Here is a 21,368-nt window from a genome sequence, read left to right on the forward strand (position 1 = left end):
CTCCATCTGTTTGTCCAGTGGTTCATAAAGACGGGAAGAACTCCAGGCCGTTCGTGTTCACCATCCACTCCCAGCACCTCTCCTCTCACCCGGTCCAGACCCTGGACGTGGCCGCGGACAGTCTGGAGGATCTGACCGGCTGGGTCGGCAAGATCAGAGAGGCTGCACAGAACGCTGACGCACGGGTCAGTGTGACGCCCTACACACACACACACACACACACACACACACACACACGCAAGGAATTTCCATATTGTTGTCAGCCCTGACTTAATGTTGTTGTTTCCTTATCTCCATGGTAACAGATGCAGGAGGAGAAACAGATGGAGAGGAGGAAAAAGATTGCAGTGGAGCTGTCGGAGCTCGTGGTTTACTGCAGACCCGTCCCCTTCAATGAAGACAGTCAGAACCAAACTTCTCTCACTTCTCTGGCTTTTCTACAGCTTCTGTGTTTGTGTCTCATTGTCTCTTGAATTTGCCGCTGTCGTTCGCAGAGATCGGGACGGAGCGAGCGTGTTATCGGGACATGTCGTCCTTCCCAGAGACGAAGGCAGAGAAGTTTGCGACGCGCGGCAGAGGGAAGCGCTTCCTGCAGTACAACCGCCGCCAGCTCTCCAGAGTTTACCCCCGAGGACAGAGACTGGATTCGTCCAACTACGACCCGCTGCCCATGTGGCTCTGCGGCTCCCAGCTGGTCGCACTCAACTTCCAGACTCCAGGTCAGTGTTTGTGCATTTATATTTGTGCGTGTCTTAGCCTCTATTAAGATAAGATACACAAAGAGATCCTTTTTCGACTCCTGCCTCTGGTCTCAGTGAAGCCAGACTGCATCATATGGGATGTAGACAGGTTCAGTTTTTACATCCCACAAATAGAAACACTCGGGTCCAACTCAATATGTGTCTGTAGATAAACCCATGCAGCTGAACCAGGGCTTGTTCATGCTCGGAGGAAGCAGCGGCTACGTCCCCCAGCCCGACATCATGAGGGACGACGCCTTTGACCCTTTCGACAAGGACACGCTGCACGTGGAGCCAATCACCATCCAGCTACAGGTCAGACTGATCACGGAGAAAACAAGAAAAAGTCCTCAGCTTGGATCAAACTAGTAGTTTGATTAAAGTTAGTGTATCTGTCTCTCACCTTCTTCCATGTCTCCCTCCAGGTGCTGGGGGCCCGTCATCTGCCTAAAAATGGCCGCAGCATCGTCTGTCCCTTCGTGGAGGTGGAGATCTGTGCGGCTGATTACGACAGCTTTAAGTGCAAGACGGACGTCGTAGGTAAGACGGTTAAAAAAAACCACAACAGTGCTCTTCACTTCACATTCATGCAGCACTGGGCGTCCTGACTCTCTCTCTCTCTCTCTCTCTCTCTCTCCCTCTCTACACCCCCCACCCCCCAGCTGATAACGGTCTGAATCCTGTGTGGGTCCAGAAGCAGTTTGTGTTTGACATCCATAACCCCACCTTCTCCTTCCTACGCTTCACCGTCTACGAGGAGGACATGTTCAGTGACCCCAACTTCCTGGCACAGGCGACCTATCCTATCCGTCTGCTCCGGACAGGTGAGCGTTCGTTTATCACCCCCTCACCAAACACAAAGCTGAGATTGGACATTTTTACAAACGTTGGGTTATGTTCAATCACAAAAAAATTTAGATAAATGGTATTTTTTATATAAATTATTCTTACAGTCAGAGCTCCAGCTCTTTTTTTTTTACTTTAGGTTAATATATATATAAATTAATATCGCCTTAAATCATATACGTCCCGGTGTGCATATACACCCAACACATGCATGCACATATATATACACAACTAAATGCCAACAACTAGGAGTAATTACACATCATTTCCCTCCCTGGTGAGTGATCTGTGTTGTGTGTTGTGTGTTGTGTGGTGTGTGTTGTGTGGTGTGTGTTGTGTGTTGTCAGGCTACAGGAGTGTACCTCTGAAGAACAGCTACAGTGAAGAGCTGGAGTTGGCGGCACTTCTGGTCCACATCGAGATCGTCAACGCAAAGGTACACAACAGTTGAGTTCCTCTCTCTCGCACTGACAACTGAAATCAATATCACATTATAATGAAGAATGATTTTATTTTGTGCATCAATCTGCATCACAGTATGGAAAATTGTTCCAAAACATCACATAAAATGAGCCAATTAGTACCGTGATGAGTTATTAAGCAAAAAGCTTGTTATTTATTTTCTTATTTTCTTATTTATTTATTTATTTATTTATTTTTCTAGTACAAAGTCAGTAGTTTGAGCCAAAAATATGATTATATTGTCAAATAAATAATAAATAATTCTTAACATGCTGTAATTATCACTTGTGATTGACATTTTTTTCAAAAAAAAAAAAGGCTATTCAATAATCTATTATTATATAATCTGTTATTTACAGATGTGGCTGTAAATAACTGATTATTGAATAACCTTTTTATTGCTTATTTTATATTTCTTTCGTATCTCCAAGTTGACTTTTCTTCTTTTTTTTTTTTAGGTCAAAATGTTCATATTTGTCTTCCCAAAAATTTGTCTTTTGAAATTAATGTCACAATATAATTAAGAATATTTGTGTTTTATTTGTCAATTTATTTCACACTCTGGAAAACCGTTTCACAAATTATGTAAAATTAATAATCATGTACTGAATCAGAAAAATCTTTAAAGCAATAATTCAAACTCACTTTGTTGGGATTTTATACAATTTACAATGAATCAGAGAATTTTGTGGAAAAATAACAAGTGACTGGCATTTTCTACATTGACTGTTTTATAAACCAAATAATAAATTAAACAGTAATCATATTATTCAGTAATATCAAAAATCATCTGCAGACCTTTTTTGTAAATATTTTTGTATAATATTTACTGTATATTCTATGTTTATATATAAAATGCATTCATGCAGGAGGAAGACGACGAGAACTTGTACACGTCCATCCAGCTGCTGCGGGATCGAACCAGCGAGCTGTCCAACCAGGTTTCCCTCCTGGAGAGGTCGGGCTCAGCGGACCTCAGCTACCAGCAGAGTCTGGAGGAGCTGAGAGCGGCTCAGGATCAGCTAAGTGAGCTGATGGAGGCTCGAAACCGCAGGTGACTGATCATACCACAAAGAAACATGTACTGACTGACATCCAATTAAATTACACGTATTTTAGATTTATTATTTATGCTGAAAGGATTCATTGATCCAACGGAATATTAATTAACAATTTTGACAAAACATTTTCTGGTTGCCAGATTTTCACATGTGAGGATTTGCTGTTTTCTAACTTTTTTTATTTGTGGGGAAAACAATAACAATTATTTTTTTAATTCTTTTCTTAAAACATCTTAAAATGTCTTTTTTTTTTTTTCGACCAACGGTCCAACAACCTTCAGTTTACTATCACAGACGACTAAGAGCATCAGAAAATATCCACATTTCAGATCCTGGAACCAGTTACATTTTGATGATTTAAGAATTATCAAAATAGTTGCAGATTAATTTGATTCCATTTCCTAGATTTATTAATCAGGTAATTGTTTCAGCTCTTATTTTTTATATATACTTTTATATATTTGCATTAACATTACTTATAATACATACTGTCCTTAACATGGCAGGAAATATATATTTATTAATAATTTTTTTGTTTTTCATTGTTTATTTTGTGTTTATCATAATATCGACACATTTTAGCCCAAAACCTATTAACATCGAATGTGATTGGTTTAATTTAAAACCTCAATTCAACACAAATTTTTGCTGTTTTTGTCTAATTATTAATTACTTATCAAAATGGTTGCAGATTAATCTGTTGTCAAATGCCAAATCAAGTCCTTTGTATAATCTAGCATTACTAGATTAGATTACTATTAGATTACTTATAAACTGTATTTAACATGACAAAATGTCCAGACATGAGCACAAACCAGAGCTGTAAGTAACAGTAACATGAGAAATAATCCGCTTTTTTTCTTTTCTTTTCCAGGCTGATGGAGAAGAAGAGGAGGGAGAAGCTGAGGCAGCAGGTGGCAGCAAAGCGCAGTTAATCCTCCCGTCCACCAGAGAGCGAGCGACTCAAACGCAGACGGCGCCTGACGCTTGCTGCCGCCAGGTGCTGAGCAGCGACAGCCCGAGAGAACCAACGGGCTTCCTACAGCAGCGACATGCAATCTGTTTATAACTGATGACAAACACACACACACACACACACGTTCCTTCACAACAGATTGTGAGATTTCACAGCAGCGTGCTGAGCGAACAGCGGAGGAACAAGTGAGAGTGTGAACCACAAACAGAAGCATCTCATGGACGAAAACAAAGCAAACAAAAAAAACTAAGCTATAAAAACAATCACAGACTTCAGGCTGGAACACATTAAGAGTGAATTGATGTTTTCATGACAAACAGCAGACAGGACAAGTGAAGGGTTCTGAACACCGACAAAAAATTGTTTTACTTGTTAATTCGCGGTGTTAGAACTGCAACAAGTAGTCGATTAGTTAGTTAATTAACCCTTGGACAGAAAGTTTAATTGTCAACTATTCATCGAATAATCATTTTTTGAGTTAATTTACCAAACATTTGATGGTTCCACCTTTTCAAATGTGAGGATTTGATGCTTTTCTTTGTCGTATGTGACACGAAACTGAACTGTTGGTCGAACAAAACAAGGCATCTGTAATCGTGATGCGTCGGTCTGGTAGAGACGCTTGATGTAGTGAATGTCACCTACTTATCATAAATATGCTGTTGGCCAACTGCCACCAGAACAAAACCTCACAAAAGAAAATCACATCTCAGTTTTACAACAAAGATGAGTAAAAGAACAAACAAACCTCTCTTATGAGTTAGGATTTAGATTATTGACAAGTTTAGAAAACTACAAAACTCAAATAAAAATGTAAATTCAGTCCTTAACTCATCAGATTTGCTCTTACTGTGTTTCAGGCTTTAGTGAGAAAAACAGGATCAAAGGGAGAAGAAATCTCAGGTTACACAAACGGAAGGGAAAAAAAAACGTGGTCTGGATAGAAAAAGGGAGCAGTGGGCACACGTGGGAAAAAGGAAATATCATGTATGTGCCTTTGATGAGTGTAGTTGCTCTAATGTTTCAGACTGACTGCTTTCTCTACAACTGGAATAGTGGCCCTTTAAGGGACAACTACTAACAAACTGGAGGAGGAATCAGACCACTACTCATGAAATGGGTTCCATAGGGATTTAAAGACTGACGTCTGTTCCTCCAAATCAAGACCAAGTCTTTCATGAACTCCGCCCTCAGGTGACGGGGGGGGACGGGCTTCCTGTCACTGCTAGTTCTACCTGGGACTGTGTTGAACTGTGTCGAACTGTGTCAAACAAATCCTCACCAAACTACACCGATAAGGTCTTTTAATACTTCTTCAAAGGGCTCTAAACATACGAATACTACCTTTATAAAGAAGCATGAGAACAGCGAGCGAGCGGGGGGAGGAGGAGGAGAGAGGAAGACCACGTTCCTCCCCTGGATGTCACCTGCACACGGACTGAGGTGTGTCCACTTTGACTGGACACACACACACACACACACACACACACACGCGACAAACAAGGGCTAATCACAGAAAACTAGCGAAGCACTCTTTTTAACCTGCCGTCTGAACCACGCCACTGGGACCAGCTCCCATCATCCGGCTCTAATCAATGATTGTGGTTCAACTGGTCCTGGATCTGCCAAATTTGACCCACTGCATGGCTTCATATCTAATAACACCCCACCCCCACCTTCTCTCTGTAGCTACTCCACCTTCCCATCATCCCGTCTAATTTCTCATTGTATATAACTTTTATTTATCAGACAGGTGTAGACCCTGTTTTAATAGATGAAAGAACACACTAGGAGAATGATAATGGACTTCAGATTGAAGATACTGTAACTTTATGTAGAAATTAATATTGTGTACTTGGAGCTCCCTTTAAACGTCCCCATAGACACAAACCTCTCTCTTTCTCCCTGCGCTGCAGTTGCACTGGGTAGGGACTTCTATGCAAAGGTTGTCTTCTTGGCCTATAGCCATTGTGTATTAGGCAATTTGACTCAAGGTGTGGTTTTCTCTCTGTATCTATGCTAACTGTCCAGTATTATTACTCTGCATTACAAATCCTGTGCAAGTTTCCATTTAATAAAGCTCTTTCATGTACGCCGGTCTGTTGTATTGAGACGAACACACATGTCCATGTGCTGTTTTTTATATAATACATACAGTCAAAACTGACAATTCAATCCAGATCTTCAGATCCTTAAAGAATATGTTTAATTATAAAACCACTATCAATATAATCACCTACAGGGTTTCAGCATCTGCTCACAGTATGTTGGACACTGAAAGACCTGTTGGTAGATTGATAACCAGACCCAACCAGTGACATGAATATGGATATGAAAGAGCTGCTTGCTGGGATGATGCCTGCTTGATGTAGCTTTAGTGAATTATTCACTTCCAAGTAGATGGAGAGCAGAAAATTAACCAAACTTCTTAGCTGATGATTTAGTGGATAAATTAGTTACTTATAATCTGAAAAGGCAAAATATCAGGGAACCATAAACATGTTTTGAAAAATAGTTCTTCTTTTGTGGAACCTAGATTGTTGACTTTGACTTTGACTGCACGTTTTATTAAAAAATACATTTTATTTCTACCCAACACTTATCCAATTTGGTTTCTTTCTTCCCAAAAGTTGGGAAAATCCAAATCTGACCAATGAGCTCGCTCTGTGTCATTTGTGATAACCTGTGTGAGTTACAGAGGGCCGACGTCTTGATTGGCTCTACTCTCAATAGAGAACAGCAGTTTGGACATTAGCGGTGGCTGTGGCAGTCTCTTGTTGTAAATGATCTACTGTGTGAAGCAAAAAGTATAGAAAATTAAGAATAAATCACAAATAAACTGGGTTATTGTAGGAACATAAGAAAGATTACATGTAAATGCACAATTTAAGTGCTAAAATATCCACTCTCTGCTTAACATTCAATCATCAGTGTAATGATTAGCTGATTAATCGGTTGGTCTGTTTTAATAATCAATTCATCAAGTCAGTGAAAAATGTCAAACGTATCAACGTTCCAGCTTCTCAGTTGTAACGATTCGCTGCTTTTTGTCTCGTGTAATAGTAAACTGAATATCTTTAGACCATTTATATGAAACTACTGAAATGACTTGATATTTAATATAACATTTTAGAAATAATGTATTCATATCTACATTTATTTCTGTCTGAAAATGATATTTTAGACTAGACACTGCTGACACTGCGTTCAGTATCAAATAAATTACAGGTTACATGTTAGAAAACCTAGAAAACCATTGATATGAATAAACACAGAGCAAACATGAATTTCTGAAATAATCTAATAAATATCTAAACCTGAGCTCATTATTATAAAATCACAATAACAGTTTCTTTCAGGTTATTTTTATTTAATAAGAGCATTTTTTTTTTTAATGTCCAAAAGCTTCAAAATCATCAGTGTTTGCTAATTGTGAAAGAAAAATTACTATTTATGAAAGCTTTATGAAAGTTTTTTGGATCTCAGAGTTCACCTCAGAGATCAGGTCTTTCTGTGTTTCAGTGCAGCACGAAGGATTACTCATCAAACAGGAGAGGCTGGTCCATACTGAGATTTTCAGTGACAGAACAGTTAACCATTTACCTCCCTCCTGTATACTATATATACTACTATAGGATGGAATTTCTGCAGGAGGGTTCATTTTAAACCTTGAGCATCTTCGACAGTTCTTCTGACCATGCTCCCAAGATTTTAGTGGGTAGTTTTATTTTTAAGTAAATACTTTGGAAATCCAGTGACAAGACGATGAGTTCCCTGCAGCATGTGAATCCCAGAGTGAGGGGGATCAGAGCCTCACCACACAGCGCTCTGCAGAGTTTGGCTGCACACATCACACAAGAGATCACACAGGTAAGTGCCAGCAATCTCATTTATTTATCTACTTTTTACACTTGGCCTCAAAATCCTGTAAAAAAAAAAAAACAACAACTGTGGTTTGATTTGATGAGTAAATGCTGGACATCTACAAACATAAACCTCGATATAAGAAAGTCCACAACTTATATCTGTTGTTGCCTTCAGATGCAAAGAGGCTAAAAATGTCGAGTCCAGGTGGCTGCAGTTGACAGCTTCCAACAAACCAATGAAAAACCTTTATTCAATTATTCAAGTACAATTTTTAGGCGCATGAGTTTTTCCATTTTGTACTTCTTTCTATTTCACTAGATTTCACAGGAAAACATTGTATTTTTGCTGCTTTATTTATCGGACATGTCTTGCAATACAAAAGCTTTTTTCTAATTTATCATTATAAAGTAAATGTCGATTTCACAGTGTAATGGCTATAGAACTATGAAACCATCTACAATCAGACTGGTTTCCTATAAGCCTCATTTTCACTGTGCAGTTCTCATTCTGCCACCGGGTTCAAGATCTTCCAAACACTTCCAGATTTCCCCATTATTTAGGATTCTTTTAAATCCATGGTGGTTTTATGATCCAGACTGGACAAACCCTTCCTGCATTAACATGTGTTGTCCTGCAGATGGCGCAGAAATCCTTCAGAGAGGTGATTGATGTCAGCTCGGGTGACTCCCACCAAGCAGGAATGAAACCCATCTCATTTGTTCGACAGGTTAGTTTTGTCATTTGTGCTTTTGCCTGATTCTGTGAGCTTTGATTGGACATAAGATCAGGAAACTGAAATTTGTAGTTTTAGGATGTATTGGTGCTAATCAGAGCTGTCTGTGTGATGATGTCATTCATCTATTCAATGCATTTGTTTTTAAGAATTTTAATGAATATATTTATTGCATTTTTTGTCAGTGTCATGCTGTTTAGACTGCTGTTATTTTATTACATTGTTGTTAACAACAACATATTATAATTTTTTTTTATGGCTGAACGATATGCAAAGAAAAAATATTATTATTTTGGCAGATATTGCAATTCCAATATGAGTCTCAATTTCAGTTGGAATGATCATTTTTGCATTTAATTTTCATATATATATATGTATATATAAATAAATGATGGGACTTGTACCAAAAAAGCATGTTCCCTTACATTTGTATCATATGATTTGTTGTTTGTCTGTTGTGACACATTTGATCATTATCAAAACAATTGCAGCTAGTTTCTGTTACATGCTTTGCAACCATGTTTTCTGTTGCTGCTTTCCTGACTAGGATACTGTTGTGAAAATCAAAAAAAAACAAACCTTTACTAACCAAAGTTGTATGCACATTCTCTAACTTCTGGGCCTATTTTCTCAGGTGTTGGCAGCGTGTCTGCACCCTCAGCTGCTGAGAGACAGAAGTCTTCCTCTGGACGTCAGGCTGAGGGCTCAGAGTCTCCTGGACGTCTGTGAGGGAGGAAGTGCGGGTGAGGATCAGAGAACGGTCTTTTCTGTACAACCTGTCTCACATTTAAAACATCAACAAACTGTATAGAAACATTATATCCAACGACTGATCCATTAGGTTCCTACACTGACTCCTCCGGCATGCCTCATGTCAGGCAAAGCATCGCTGAGTTCATCACGAGACGAGATACCGAAATTCCTTCATACACCAAAGACGTCTTCATTTCTGCTGGTTCTCAAAGGGCCTTGATGGTAAAAATGCGCTGTCATTATAGACATCACACTCAGCTAATATCTACTGGTTTCTGGATGTTAAAGGATAATTCTGGTCATTATTTCTATCACTTATGGTAAAATTGTATTCATCAAGTTAATCGCTGAGATCTGGGAACACAGCAACAAAGTAGTCAAGACAGAAACTCAGCCAGATGATCTAAACCAGGGGCTCATAAACTAAGGGGTTTGCCAAACATGAACCACATAATGCTGATCAATATATCAATAATCAATACAACAATTTCACTGTTTAGCTTCATTTTCTCTAAAGAATAAGCTTGTTTTGGGTGGCTCACCCGGTAGAGCGCGTACCACATGGGCTTAGTCCCAACCGCAGAGGCCATGGGTTCCAATCTGACCCCGTCGACCCCTCTCTCGCTCCCTGACTTTCCTGTTTCTCTCTCACTTCACCATCTGAATAAAGGCAAAAATGCCCCAAAAAAATAACTAAAAGTTTGTTTGAACTCTGCCTCATCTTGTGACTGCTTGTGTTTCCTGCCCCATTAGATTTCTTTTGAATAATATCTCCATGTTCTTAGATATCAACAATTAATGTGTACGTAACTGATCGAAATTGTAGAGAAATTAACAAAATAAGACCCAAGTTGAAATAAACTAGAATTATCCTTTAAACTTCCTAATGTGTTAGAAAAGGGTTTTTACACCTTATCCATATATATATATATATATACATACATACATACTTTCATATTTTATGCACTTTAGACCTCATTTAACTCACAGTGTACAAACATAATTTAAAATTATCACACAAAACTATGTATTTCTCTGCATGAACAACCTATAAATACTTTTTTTAAATATTAAAAAAAGAAAAAAGAAAAATTATCCAAATGTATTTTATTGTATTATTACATCATTGTTGAGGATGCAATGAAGAAAAACTTAAATTAAATCCAAAATCACAAAATCTAATATTATTATTCTTAATCGTTCTGTTGTGTTAAGGTGCTTTTGAAGCTGCTGGCCAGTGGGGAGGGGGAGACTTGGACCGGTGTGTTGACCCCCCTGCCCTGCCCTCACACACTGCCCATGCTGCTGGACGATGCCGGGGTGACGCTGGCGCCGTACCGGCTGATCGAGGAGCGAGGCTGGGCTGTAGACCTGGACGAGCTGCAGCGAGCCTTGACGGCTGCCAGGCGGCACTGTGAACCCAGAGCCATTTACATCAGCAACCCAGGAAACCCCACAGGTAAACATCACACAGCAGCGAGGTGAGAGACACCTGTGTAAACCTCCCTGCTGTCATCACCTCTGTATGCTGCTGTTTGTCTCTGCAGGTCATGTGCAGGACAAGAAATCAATAGAGGAGGTGATTCAGTTTGCTGCAGCTGAGAGACTCTTTCTGTTGGTTGATGAGGTGATTATAAACTATAAACCGGATTTCATTCAGTAACTGGCAGCCTGCTGCTCACACTAAAGTATCTACCCCCCCCCCCCTGCACTGCAGGTGTACCAGGACAGTGTGTACGGGCAGGACACGCAGTTTATTTCCTACAAGAAAGTCCTGTTTGAGATGGGAAAAGAGTTCTCAGAGACAGTGGAGCTGGTCTCCTTTCACTCTTTATCCAGCGCCTGCGTGGGAGAGTGAGTTCCTTGATGGTCATTGTCATTTTGTGTGCTTCCACACAGGACTCTTTCTTTGTGATAGTGTTTCGCTAATAGACTGTATATAAACACGCTACTGCTTGCTACGTTATCCGTTGCTCTTTTATAATATTGTAAAAACTACAGCCAGATATAAAAAACAACACAAACCTTTTTATCGCCTTTCATACCTTCCTTTTGTCGCTTCTTCTTTCTTTTCTGTGTGAATGTAATACCTCAGTAACGCCTTAACGGACTTTCTTCAAATGTGGTAAAAGCATTCACTTGTTCTCAAGCATGAACTGGTTATATTTTGGTGGCTAAAGGTCAAAGGTCAAGGTCATGGGGTCCTCACAAAATGTGGCTCTGGCCTTGTGAACGCAATATCTCCAGAACTCCTTGAGGCAATCCCTTCAAATTTCTCACAAATGTCCATTTGGACTCAAGGACAAACTGATTTGATTTTCAAAGGTCAAAGGTCAAGGTCAGTGTGACCTCACGAAACACTTTTTAGCCATGACTCAAGACTTCACACAGCAATTATGACATAATTTCACACAAATGGTGAATATTTGATATGGCTCTGGACAAACAGGGATGTAACCTGAAACTAGTCTGAAAGAATCTGTTTTTTTGGGGGGGGTTTTTTTGTTGCATCAACCCACCTACTAGAAAGTCTATACAGTATATATTAAATCTTCAAGTAACTTCTCTAAATGTGCCCTAGGTGTGGTCTGAGGGCAGGATTCATGGAGGCAGTCAACATGGACCCTGGGGTGATGCATTACGTTGATACCATGCTGTGTACTGACATCAGCACTCCAGTCATGGGACAGCTCGCTCTGGATCTCATGGTGAACCCGCCGAAGCTTGGAGACCCTTCCTATGACACGTACAAACAGGTGACACACATCCCCTCCGGTACCGGGCCCTGTTCTATGTTTTATTACAACTTACAATCTCTGTCGTTCTTTCCATCGAAGGAGATTCTCCTCACTCAGACCACTTTGTCCCAGAATGCTCAGCGGGCTTGGCGGGTCTTGAACGGTCTACCGGGGATGAGCTGTCAGCCTGCGATGGGGGGAGTCTACCTTTATCCCAGTTTGGATTTACCACCTGAGATCATAGAGCAGGCCAAGGTGGGAAGAACTGGTAACACTTTATAATAATATAATGATAATTATAAACTTCATTTATAGAGCATATTTCATACAAGAGATGTAGCTGAAAGTGCTTTCCAATATTAAACAAATCAAATAGTAAAATAAAATAAGGGCGGATTGAAAGACAATGAAAGACAATAGAAGATAAAATAAATAAATGAAAATAAAAACAGACACCAGTAAGAATAGTAAAATATGAGAAAATCAATTAAAAGCCAAGTCAAATAAATACATTTCCAGGTGTCATTTAAAAATGTTCACTGAACATTTCTTACGGCAGGGTATTTTAAAGTTTAATTAAAAAAAAAAAAAAAAAAAAATCACTGCCTATTTTCTTGTGCATGAAATTTTGAATAAAAACATTCCCCTAAATCAGTGATGTAGTTTTGGGGTTGAAAGCTCAAATCCTTGAATAACAATGCAAGTTTATGAATGAAGCACCATTCAGACACAAGGCATGGAGGCATGGAAACACATCACAAACAGAACATTAAGATGACATTAAAAGAGCATTTACTAACAACTTTTTTTGGAAATGTTTCCCTTTTTTTTTTTTACAGACTTCCATAATTTATCTTAGTAAACATTATTTTTTCTTTTACTCTCGTCAGTGTCACATTATTTATAGAGTTACGTTGTGTGATTTTCAGCAAATGAGCTGAAACATGCATAAACATTTAGCGGTGCAGTGTTAACAGACATGGTGGGGTTGTTGTGTATATATAACAACAGATAATCAGATTCAGAGTCAGATCACTGAAAAGGATTGTTGCTCCTCGCAGTGGATAGATACTTTTCCATTTTATGCCAAAATAAAAGTTAATTCGAAATAAATATGAATAATAAATTGCAGTCCTGCAAGGAGCATTAATATTTAATCAAATAACAAAAAACATATGTAGTGGTTCTGTCAGTTACATCAATAATGAGATACTGAAACATTCACATCATCTCTGTTTTTAGATGTCAGAGGTGGAGGCAGATGTTCTGTACTGTGAGAGGTTACTGCAGGAGGAAGGTGTATTAGTAGGAGCAGGTTGTCAGCACGGTGCAGCGACTGTCAGACACCACCTGAGGTAAGAGACGTGAAGCTGGCCACATCAGTCAGGTGCTGTATGTAGCGCTGTCTCTAACACGACTCCCTCTCAGGTTATGTGTCCTTGTTCCACCTGACACTCTGGAGGAGGTCCTGGCTCGCCTCGGCTCCTTCCACCTTCGCCTCACGGACAGATTTCCTCGCTCCGACACAGTGGTTCTCAAAGTGGGGTCCGGGGAACCCCAGGGGTCTTGGAGGAAAGTCCCTGAGGGTCCCCAGCAAAAAGGGGAATAATTTATTGTCACTGAATTCCATCCAGTGACAGAATGTATGACTATTTTAGTTCATGGGTTTCAAAAACTCTCTTTAATAAAACATGCAAAAGCAAAAATCTTATCAGATGGGGCTCTGTGGTCTAATTTGTTTCAGTTCAGGGTCCTTAATGTGAAAAGGTTGGAGAAAGACAGCAAGTGTGGACAGAGATGATGCATTACAATTGTTGCCTGGTTCAGTCACTGAGTCATTTACAGAGGAAAACGAGATAACAAAATATTACTAGAGATTTGGAGACAGGAATATTGTTGTGAAGTGTCACATATTGATTATGTGAAATTAAATTAAAAATAAATAAACAAAAGTACAAAAAGAAAAAAGAAATACCATCACAACAGGAGTAAAACTGGATGGTATAAACTGCACCATAACATTTATCCTTCCCCAGAGGTTATGAAGATTTATGTGACAGTACTACATGAAATAAACTATGGAAATAAAACACTACGAAAATTTACAAGGTACATGATATGGTAGATATATGAAAGAAATGTGACCAAAACTCTGTGTGTTGATATAAATCAATGTGTATAAAAATATGATAACACAATATTTGTGTGTGTGCAGTGTGAGGTTTTGGAATGGAGGGCACAGGTGCCACAGACACAAACTCAAAAGGTTGGAACAAGTTTTATGACTTAAAAACAAATTCAATTAAAAGTTAATACTAACATGAATTTAAACACTCAACAGGTGTGGCAATCTCATCACAGCCAAAATATAAAATCTGAAGAAACCTACAGATGTTTTGGATTTCTTCAGATTTTACAATGTTTTAGTGTTAAGGTACAATCTGTCCCTACGCTATTTTAAGTCAAAGGTCAAAGGTCAAGGTCACGGTGACCTCACAAACCATGGTTTTTGCCTTGTGAACTGATATCTCAGTAACACTTTGGGGGATATTCTTCAAATTTAAATATAAAAAAGGATGAACTGATTAGATCATGGTGTTCAAAAGGTAAAAGGACAAGATCGTGGTGACCTCACAAAACATGTTTTTGGCCATAACTCACAAATGTATACACTAATTATGATATCATTTCACTCAAAGGTCTATAAGGATAAAATTAAATGATAACATTTTATATCCAAAAGGTCAGTGATGTCACTGTGACATCATAATGTTCTATTGTCTATTATTCAATGCTGTAACTCAGGGAGATTGTGACCATATTTCCTGCAACTTGGCTGGTTGGTGGAGGGATACAACCGTGGGGTGGTAATTCTAGTTTTTGTTAAGTTAGGTAGTTGCAACAACAAGACAAAGATCAGTTTGCTGCAGCTGGAATTAAACTTCTTCACAGGCACATGTAAAGGTGTCAGTACAGATTTGAAATGGTGACCTTTACGTTTGACACAAATTGGGCTTGCACATTTGATGGAGGTGACAAAATATGGAAATCACCAAAATGTATATATTTTTTGTTTGCCAAAAAGTAATTCCCAAACAAAGAGATGTGCAGTAAGTATCACTTTCATCACAGTCTATGTTTATTAAAAAAAAAAGCCAAACACATCATCCATGTGACTAACAAACAGGGAAACAGGAGCTCTTTGGCTTAAAACTGGAGCCTCAAATGTCTTTAAAGGTCCCATATAGTATAAAGTGAGTTTTCCATGTCTTTTTTTATTATAAACAGGTCTAGGTTCAACATTAATATTGTGAAAGTATCAAAGTCGACAGATAAATGCACACAGCCTGTATTCAGAAACTGGGGCACATTACACAAAACACCTTAAGTTAAGTTATTTTCCTTAAGGTTTACTTAAAATGTTAAGTAAAGGAGAGAGGAGAGGCTCAGAGCCTCCTCTCTTCTGATTGGCTCACTGACCTGTTGTTACTAGAGCTCCATGTAAAACTACACTGAGATGGTCTTTGGTTCTTAAAACCACAAATATATCTTCTTATGGCTCAACATTTCATATAAAACACAAGAAACGTAAAATATGGGACCTTTAAAAACACAGTGGTGTTTCATCAGTGCTTTCAGACAGTGAGTAGAATTTGCTTTCGCTGTGTAAATTGATTTGAATGGTTTATAACAGAGTCAGATCGTATAAGCAACACGTGTTCAGTTCATCCCTTTGGCTCATGCGCCAATGCATTTAAATCTCATACTGCAGAACACTGTGTGGTGAGCGGTCTGGAGACGAGGGGTTAAAGCTCCTCTTTCTTCTTTAGGATTATCTGCCGCACCATTTCAGCTATTTTGGGTCGGATTTCTTTGACAGAAACCTTTGGTCCCCAAGCGTCCACCACTTTGCCGTTTACATCAATGAGATACTTCCAGAAGTTCCAGTCAGGCTCCTTCCCAGAAGACTCTGCAGAAAACCAGAGGAGAAGAAAGATTTAAAAACATTCTTTCAAACAAGGGTTTAGCATCCATTTGGACTTCCACCTAGAAACAATTTCCCCCTTCTTCTGTCCCCTCTCATTTCTTCCATCCCACAAGTGTGTCTTTTCTTTCTGACATCGCTTTTTCTTCTTTTTGTCTCTGGTATTGTTTTTCCATTCCAAGTCCCACTTGGACTCGAGGATGAACTGATTGGATTTTGGTGGTCAAAGGTCAAAGTTCAAGTAGTCAGTAGTCAAGAGTCTATCTTTGTGAAACTAGCCCCATGCACCGACAACATCACATCTCACTCACCGACAAGATACTTGTAGACGTTGTTGGCTCCAGTTCCGACGACAGCGATCTTGCTGAACAGAGGGAAGGAGACTCCGTAGACTCTGCGTACGAAGCTGTCGATGTCCTTGTCGCTGCCGGGCTCCTGCTGCCCAAACTGGTTGCAGGGGAACGCCAGCACGTTGAAGTGATACGGCCCAAAGTCCCGATGGAGCTGCTGCAGGTCTTTGTAGTGTTCCTCGGTGAAGCCACATTCACTGGCTACATTCACCACCAGGGACACCTGAAGCCACATAGATGCACTTTAAAAACACTAGGATAAAACCAGCAGCAGCCGGGGAACTGTGAACAGCTGAAGTACACAACCTTCTCTGCTCATCATGTTAGCTTGTTAGCTTTCGTTCGCCTCAGATATGACTATAAGTGAAAGGAAGGACAGAGTTATAGTTCCTGTTTTGATACCAGGGTCAATCTTGTCCTGTTCTTGTGAATGTGATATCTCAGTTACACCATGAGGGAATTTCTTCAAATTTAACACAAACATTCACTCGCATCAAAGATGAACTGATAAAATTATGACATTTTATATCCAAAAGGTTGAAGGTCAACTTCACTGTAACATTGTGATGTTCTGCAAAAACAGTGTGACCATATTTCCTGCAACTTAGCTGTTGGGCGTGAGGCAATAATTTTAGTTTATATTTTTTTACCAAGATGATTTTCTTTGATACTGTGACGAGACATTATGATCTTTTTCTTCTTGATGTCCTCCATCGTCAAATGTTTCCAGGTTGAACAAAGGAAACTAACTATGCACATTTACTCAAGTATTGCACCAAAAATTCTGTGTGTTTTCTCCCTCTCTCTTGTTCCAGTAATCATCTCATGAAACCTCTGATTTATCATATCTCTATTATATCTCCATATAAAGTAGTTCGAACTAGCCCCGCCTCCACCTGCTACAATAACATGGTAATTAAGCATTAAGTATTAACGATCTAAAAATATCTGATATATTTATATATCAGTCACAGGGGTGAAATTGTACTCTTACTTTTGATATTTAAAGTACATATTTTACACAAATTTAGCTGATTATACTTGAGTATTTTTACTTTAACTTGTAATGGAGTACTACACTTCTTCCACCACTTGTTTAGCCGTTGTAGATTAGAAAAAACAAGATTTTTCAACTGCTTTTAAACTGCTCTGAAATTGATTAAGCATCCAAACACCTGGTTTTGTTTGACCATCAGTTTAAAACTCATTAATATTCAGTGTACAGGGATATAAAACAGAAACAATCAGAAACTCTTCGCACCGAGACAATAACTTCTATGTTTGGTTGAAAAATGTTCTTAAACAATGAATCAATTATCAAAATTTTCTGCTGTTTGACGTATTGACTAATCATTCAGCACTACATCACAGGAAACCAGACAGTTTTTATCAGAGGCTGCACGTCTGATCAAATTCACTGCTTTTCATGTTTAAGTTTCCATCAAACATGTAAGCGAGCAGATCCACAGCATAGACAAAGTCAAGCTTGTTAGTGCAGGCAACTACATGCTACAGCTTCATGCTTCATGCTCAAGGTCAGTAGGGGAGAGTTTCTGCAGAGGATTGAAGAGCGGCTCATCACTACAACATGCATTTCATTTTCCCTCAGTCTACAGTTTGACGATCCCATCATCTAGTGCCGAGAGGCACGGAGCCTCCTCTCTTCTGATTGGCTCACTGACCTGTTGTCACTAGAGCTCCAGAGAGAAGCCTGAGAGAGGAGATGTAAAACTATATTGAGATGGTTTTTGATAACAACCACAAATATATCTTCTTATGGATCAACACTTAAAAATAAAACACATAAAAAATATAAAACATGGGAACTTTAACCAAGCACAGTGAGGGGGATACATATTTTTTTATTTTTAAAGGTGTTCAAGAGGACCAAATAAAGGAATTACATAAGGTCTTCATATCGAATTTTATTTCTATATGAAGTATACTTTTTTTATTATAAGATTATTTTGACTACAATCACAGAAATATTGTGCTGCCCACAAATGACTTCATTTCTATTTTTCTATCTTCTGCTCAGCTTTATTTATCTTGAACTGCGATGAACTAAACTTGATTAGCTAACTGAAGTAATGAAAAGCAATTGTAAGTAGACACAGTTACACTTAATGATACAGCCTGTGATTTACTGTAATTTCATTGTATGAATCAGGCACGGATTAAACACTAAGTGGTTCACCATAAAAGCTTTTGTTAATGAGTGAAACTACAACGTGTACTGTACATTAAACAGTAACGATGAGGTCTGTGGGCTGTAATATAACCTGTGTCTTTAATTACACTGTACGAAAAAGGTTGTTAACAGCATTGAAGTTTTGTAACGCAGTACTGTAGCTATAGGTAACCTAGTATATGTACCTCCAGTGCAGACCAGTTAGTGATTTAGTTTTACCTGATTCATACAACAAATCAGTCAGTTAATACAAGGCTGGACAATAACCCATCAAATGCTGATAATCAGCATAATGTATAAATAGGTTTTCTTTTTGGTCCTGCAGCTCTTTAAAGGAAGAGCAGTGGTCAAACAGTCCGTTGGGGAGGATGCAGGAGGATTTTACCCAATCTTAGCATTATTGTCTTATAACTGACCTATAAAGCTTCAGTAAATTATGTATTAACCATAAATGAAGCTATTAATCAATCTCTTTATATAATTGCTGCCTTATGTGAAAGTGGTGCCCAAGTATTAAACTGTTCCCTACAAATAAAACCATGTATGTAAGACTCCTACAAGATAATTAAAATCTGCAGTAGTACAGGTAGTGTGCTGTATCAGTCGATTAAGACTAACCCGGTCTCGCGATCCCTACCTTGTTTGAATGAAAAGTCTATGAAGCAGCTGCAGCGGCTCTGCAGGCCTCTTGCCACGTAGGCCAGCGGGGCTACATGATGGGACATCCCGAGCAGGCTACAGTCAAACTGAGTTAGTTACATCTAAAAACATGATGTTAAGTGGGAGACGAAGCAAAAATAATTAAACATTCTCATGCAGTGCCGACTGACATGCAACAGGACAGACTCTGTAGTAACATCACCGGTGTAAACTGTTAGTCTATATTCAGCTGTCGGAACCAGACTTACCGAACCCCGGTACTTCTCCAGGGACACTAACTTCCCCCTGCTGTTCACCACTTTAAAAGTATAAAAGTCTTTCTGTTTGCTCTCAGTGAGGCTGAGTAAGGTCAGTAACACGGCGAGGGCTCCGGGAAGCATCTTTACAGTCAGACTGCCAACACAGCAGCAACAGTGAGGAAACTTCTGTGAACTCCTGCGGTAGTTCTGTCCCGGTAAGTCAAGATACAGCAGACAGACAGGACAACACTTCCAGGATCGACGTCACTTACAAAATAAAAGCCGTTATTCATGAATTTGTGTTGATTATTTGACCAGGCACCAAAAAACTAACCAGTACTCTAGAGTTGAAATGATTAGTCAATTAATCAATTAAGTAACTGGTGGAAAAAATAGTGGCAACAGTTTTGATAAACGATTAATCATTTGAGTCAGATTAAAAAAAAAAAAAAATCACTTGTACCAGCTTCACAAATAGTTTCCTAGTTTTCTGTGATTGTGAAATCAACATTTTGGGGGTTTTGACTGTTGTTAACTTGTCTTACTTTCTTGTACTTACTAAGCAACCATTTTATACTTGACACAGAAAAATAGAAACAAAGTATGCAGTACTAATTAATATTTTTCTTTCATTTTCTTTTCTTGTTGAAATACAAGTATTTCATTTGTTTTTCACCTACTTATTCAAATGTTCAAATTTTTTAAAGTCCCACACCCTTATGATTTGTCAAAATTATCAATTGTCAAAATAAATTATAAGTGATATCACAATCATGGCCCACCATGAGTATTTTTTTAACATTAGAACTTTCCATCAGCTTTATTCTTGTCGTGTGGGAAAATGAGTTAAGTATTATCCTAAAAGGCTAAATGACTGCCATTTAACTTTGAATGGAGTCATAAAATCAAAATATATTAGAATTTAGTAGCCCAAAGTACACACAAATATTTTAAATACTTTTCATATCACAACCAATTTGGGACACTTTTGTTCGCTAAGGTTAATGTCTTTTATTGCAGATGAGGAGTCTCAAGCTTTTATTTTGAAGGTGTTTTGTATGGAGAAGAATTGGAACTGGAACAAATACTTTTCCACCTCTCACTCTCAGCTCATTAAGCAGATGAAGGCATGCACACCATGGCCTACTTTTTACTAGAGGAAAACAAATGAACACAATCCAAAAATACAGAACAAAACCTTAACCCTCTGCATATTGATAACAGGCCTCTGTGAGAGAAGTTTTCACAAACTGGGTCTCATTTGTGTGGAAATTTAGGCTAAGTCAAATTCCTAACCAGAGAGTAATTACACAGACTTGGGACGAGGTATTTTGGTTACATCTTGTGTTTGGGAAGTTTAGCTCAGGTTTGAGTGAATGGCCTACATACTGTGTGCCAATGAAGTGATCCACAGAGTGCCATTTATGTTTTCCTTTTGCAATGCATGACCCAGTATCCAGGTTTTTGTTTAAAGACTATGTCAAGACACAGTATTTAAAATAGGAACACGTAAAAAAATTAGCTGTTTTTATTTTATGTACAAAATAAAAGTTCAGATGCCTTTTGACAAGACATCAACTTCACAAAAATTAGTGGCGATGAAAGATAAAACATGATTTATTTCAACTCTTTAAAAATATGTCTTCTGCTACATTTCCAATCACTAATGTTTACATCGCATCTCTAAAGAAGCAGCAGGTTAATGAAGAGAAAAGACATGACAGCGTAACAGTAACCTTTACACTATAGCCTATTTATTAATAAAAT

The 21,368-nt window shown here is 38.6% G+C and overlaps 3 protein-coding genes across 3 annotated transcripts in view; 2 read left to right on the forward strand and 1 right to left on the reverse strand.

The window, feature by feature from the left end:
* Nucleotides 1-6,177, forward strand: part of LOC111671648 (1-phosphatidylinositol 4,5-bisphosphate phosphodiesterase gamma-1-like) — a 36,424-nt gene extending 30,247 nt beyond the window's left edge. The window contains exons 24-32 of the mRNA XM_023428784.2: nucleotides 19-185; nucleotides 306-402; nucleotides 495-719; nucleotides 910-1,055; nucleotides 1,166-1,280; nucleotides 1,403-1,564; nucleotides 1,934-2,022; nucleotides 2,918-3,102; nucleotides 3,984-6,177. Of these exons, the coding sequence (XP_023284552.1) occupies nucleotides 19-185; nucleotides 306-402; nucleotides 495-719; nucleotides 910-1,055; nucleotides 1,166-1,280; nucleotides 1,403-1,564; nucleotides 1,934-2,022; nucleotides 2,918-3,102; nucleotides 3,984-4,044 (1,247 nt within the window). The 3' untranslated portion in view covers nucleotides 4,045-6,177. The remainder of the gene's footprint in view (nucleotides 1-18; nucleotides 186-305; nucleotides 403-494; nucleotides 720-909; nucleotides 1,056-1,165; nucleotides 1,281-1,402; nucleotides 1,565-1,933; nucleotides 2,023-2,917; nucleotides 3,103-3,983) is intronic.
* Nucleotides 6,178-7,751: 1,574 nt separating this feature from the next.
* LOC111671632 (alanine aminotransferase 2-like) lies at nucleotides 7,752-13,887 on the forward strand. Its single transcript, XM_023428765.2, has 11 exons — nucleotides 7,752-7,955; nucleotides 8,590-8,679; nucleotides 9,320-9,428; nucleotides 9,527-9,660; nucleotides 10,654-10,897; nucleotides 10,986-11,065; nucleotides 11,156-11,292; nucleotides 12,020-12,194; nucleotides 12,276-12,431; nucleotides 13,419-13,531; nucleotides 13,605-13,887. The coding sequence occupies exons 1-11, from the start codon at nucleotides 7,851-7,853 to the stop codon at nucleotides 13,783-13,785; spliced, it is 1,524 nt and encodes a 507-aa protein (XP_023284533.1). The 5' UTR covers nucleotides 7,752-7,850; the 3' UTR covers nucleotides 13,786-13,887.
* Nucleotides 13,888-15,293: 1,406 nt separating this feature from the next.
* gpx7 (glutathione peroxidase 7) lies at nucleotides 15,294-19,826 on the reverse strand. The gene is made up of 3 exons (XM_023428774.2): nucleotides 19,611-19,826; nucleotides 16,473-16,734; nucleotides 15,294-16,146 (listed from the first exon to the last, which is right to left on the reverse strand). The coding sequence occupies exons 1-3, from the start codon at nucleotides 19,740-19,742 to the stop codon at nucleotides 15,983-15,985; spliced, it is 558 nt and encodes a 185-aa protein (XP_023284542.1). The 5' UTR covers nucleotides 19,743-19,826; the 3' UTR covers nucleotides 15,294-15,982.
* Nucleotides 19,827-21,368: the final 1,542 nt, after the last annotated feature.

Source organism: Seriola lalandi, unplaced genomic scaffold (genome assembly GCF_002814215.2).
Source record: "Seriola lalandi dorsalis isolate HSWRI2012SDOR001 ecotype SW California unplaced genomic scaffold, Sedor1 jcf7180002054885, whole genome shotgun sequence".
NCBI lineage: Eukaryota > Metazoa > Chordata > Actinopteri > Carangiformes > Carangidae > Seriola > Seriola lalandi.

Excerpts from the sequence above, each read along its gene's own strand:
- LOC111671632 (XM_023428765.2), top strand. The coding sequence starts at position 7,851 with ATGAGTTCCCTGCAGCATGTGAATCCCAGAGTGAGGGGGATCAGAGCC. Across the intron at positions 11,293-12,019 it reads TCCAGCGCCTGCGTGGGAGA|GTGTGGTCTGAGGGCAGGAT; the intron begins GTGAGTTCCTTG and ends AATGTGCCCTAG. Across the intron at positions 12,195-12,275 it reads CCTATGACACGTACAAACAG|GAGATTCTCCTCACTCAGAC; the intron begins GTGACACACATC and ends TTTCCATCGAAG.
- gpx7 (XM_023428774.2), bottom strand. The coding sequence starts at position 19,742 with ATGCTTCCCGGAGCCCTCGCCGTGTTACTGACCTTACTCAGCCTCACT. Across the intron at positions 16,735-19,610 it reads TGGAGAAGTACCGGGGTTCG|GTGTCCCTGGTGGTGAATGT; the intron begins GTAAGTCTGGTT and ends ATGTGGCTTCAG. Across the intron at positions 16,147-16,472 it reads CGTCTACAAGTATCTTGTCG|AGTCTTCTGGGAAGGAGCCT; the intron begins GTGAGTGAGATG and ends GGTTTTCTGCAG.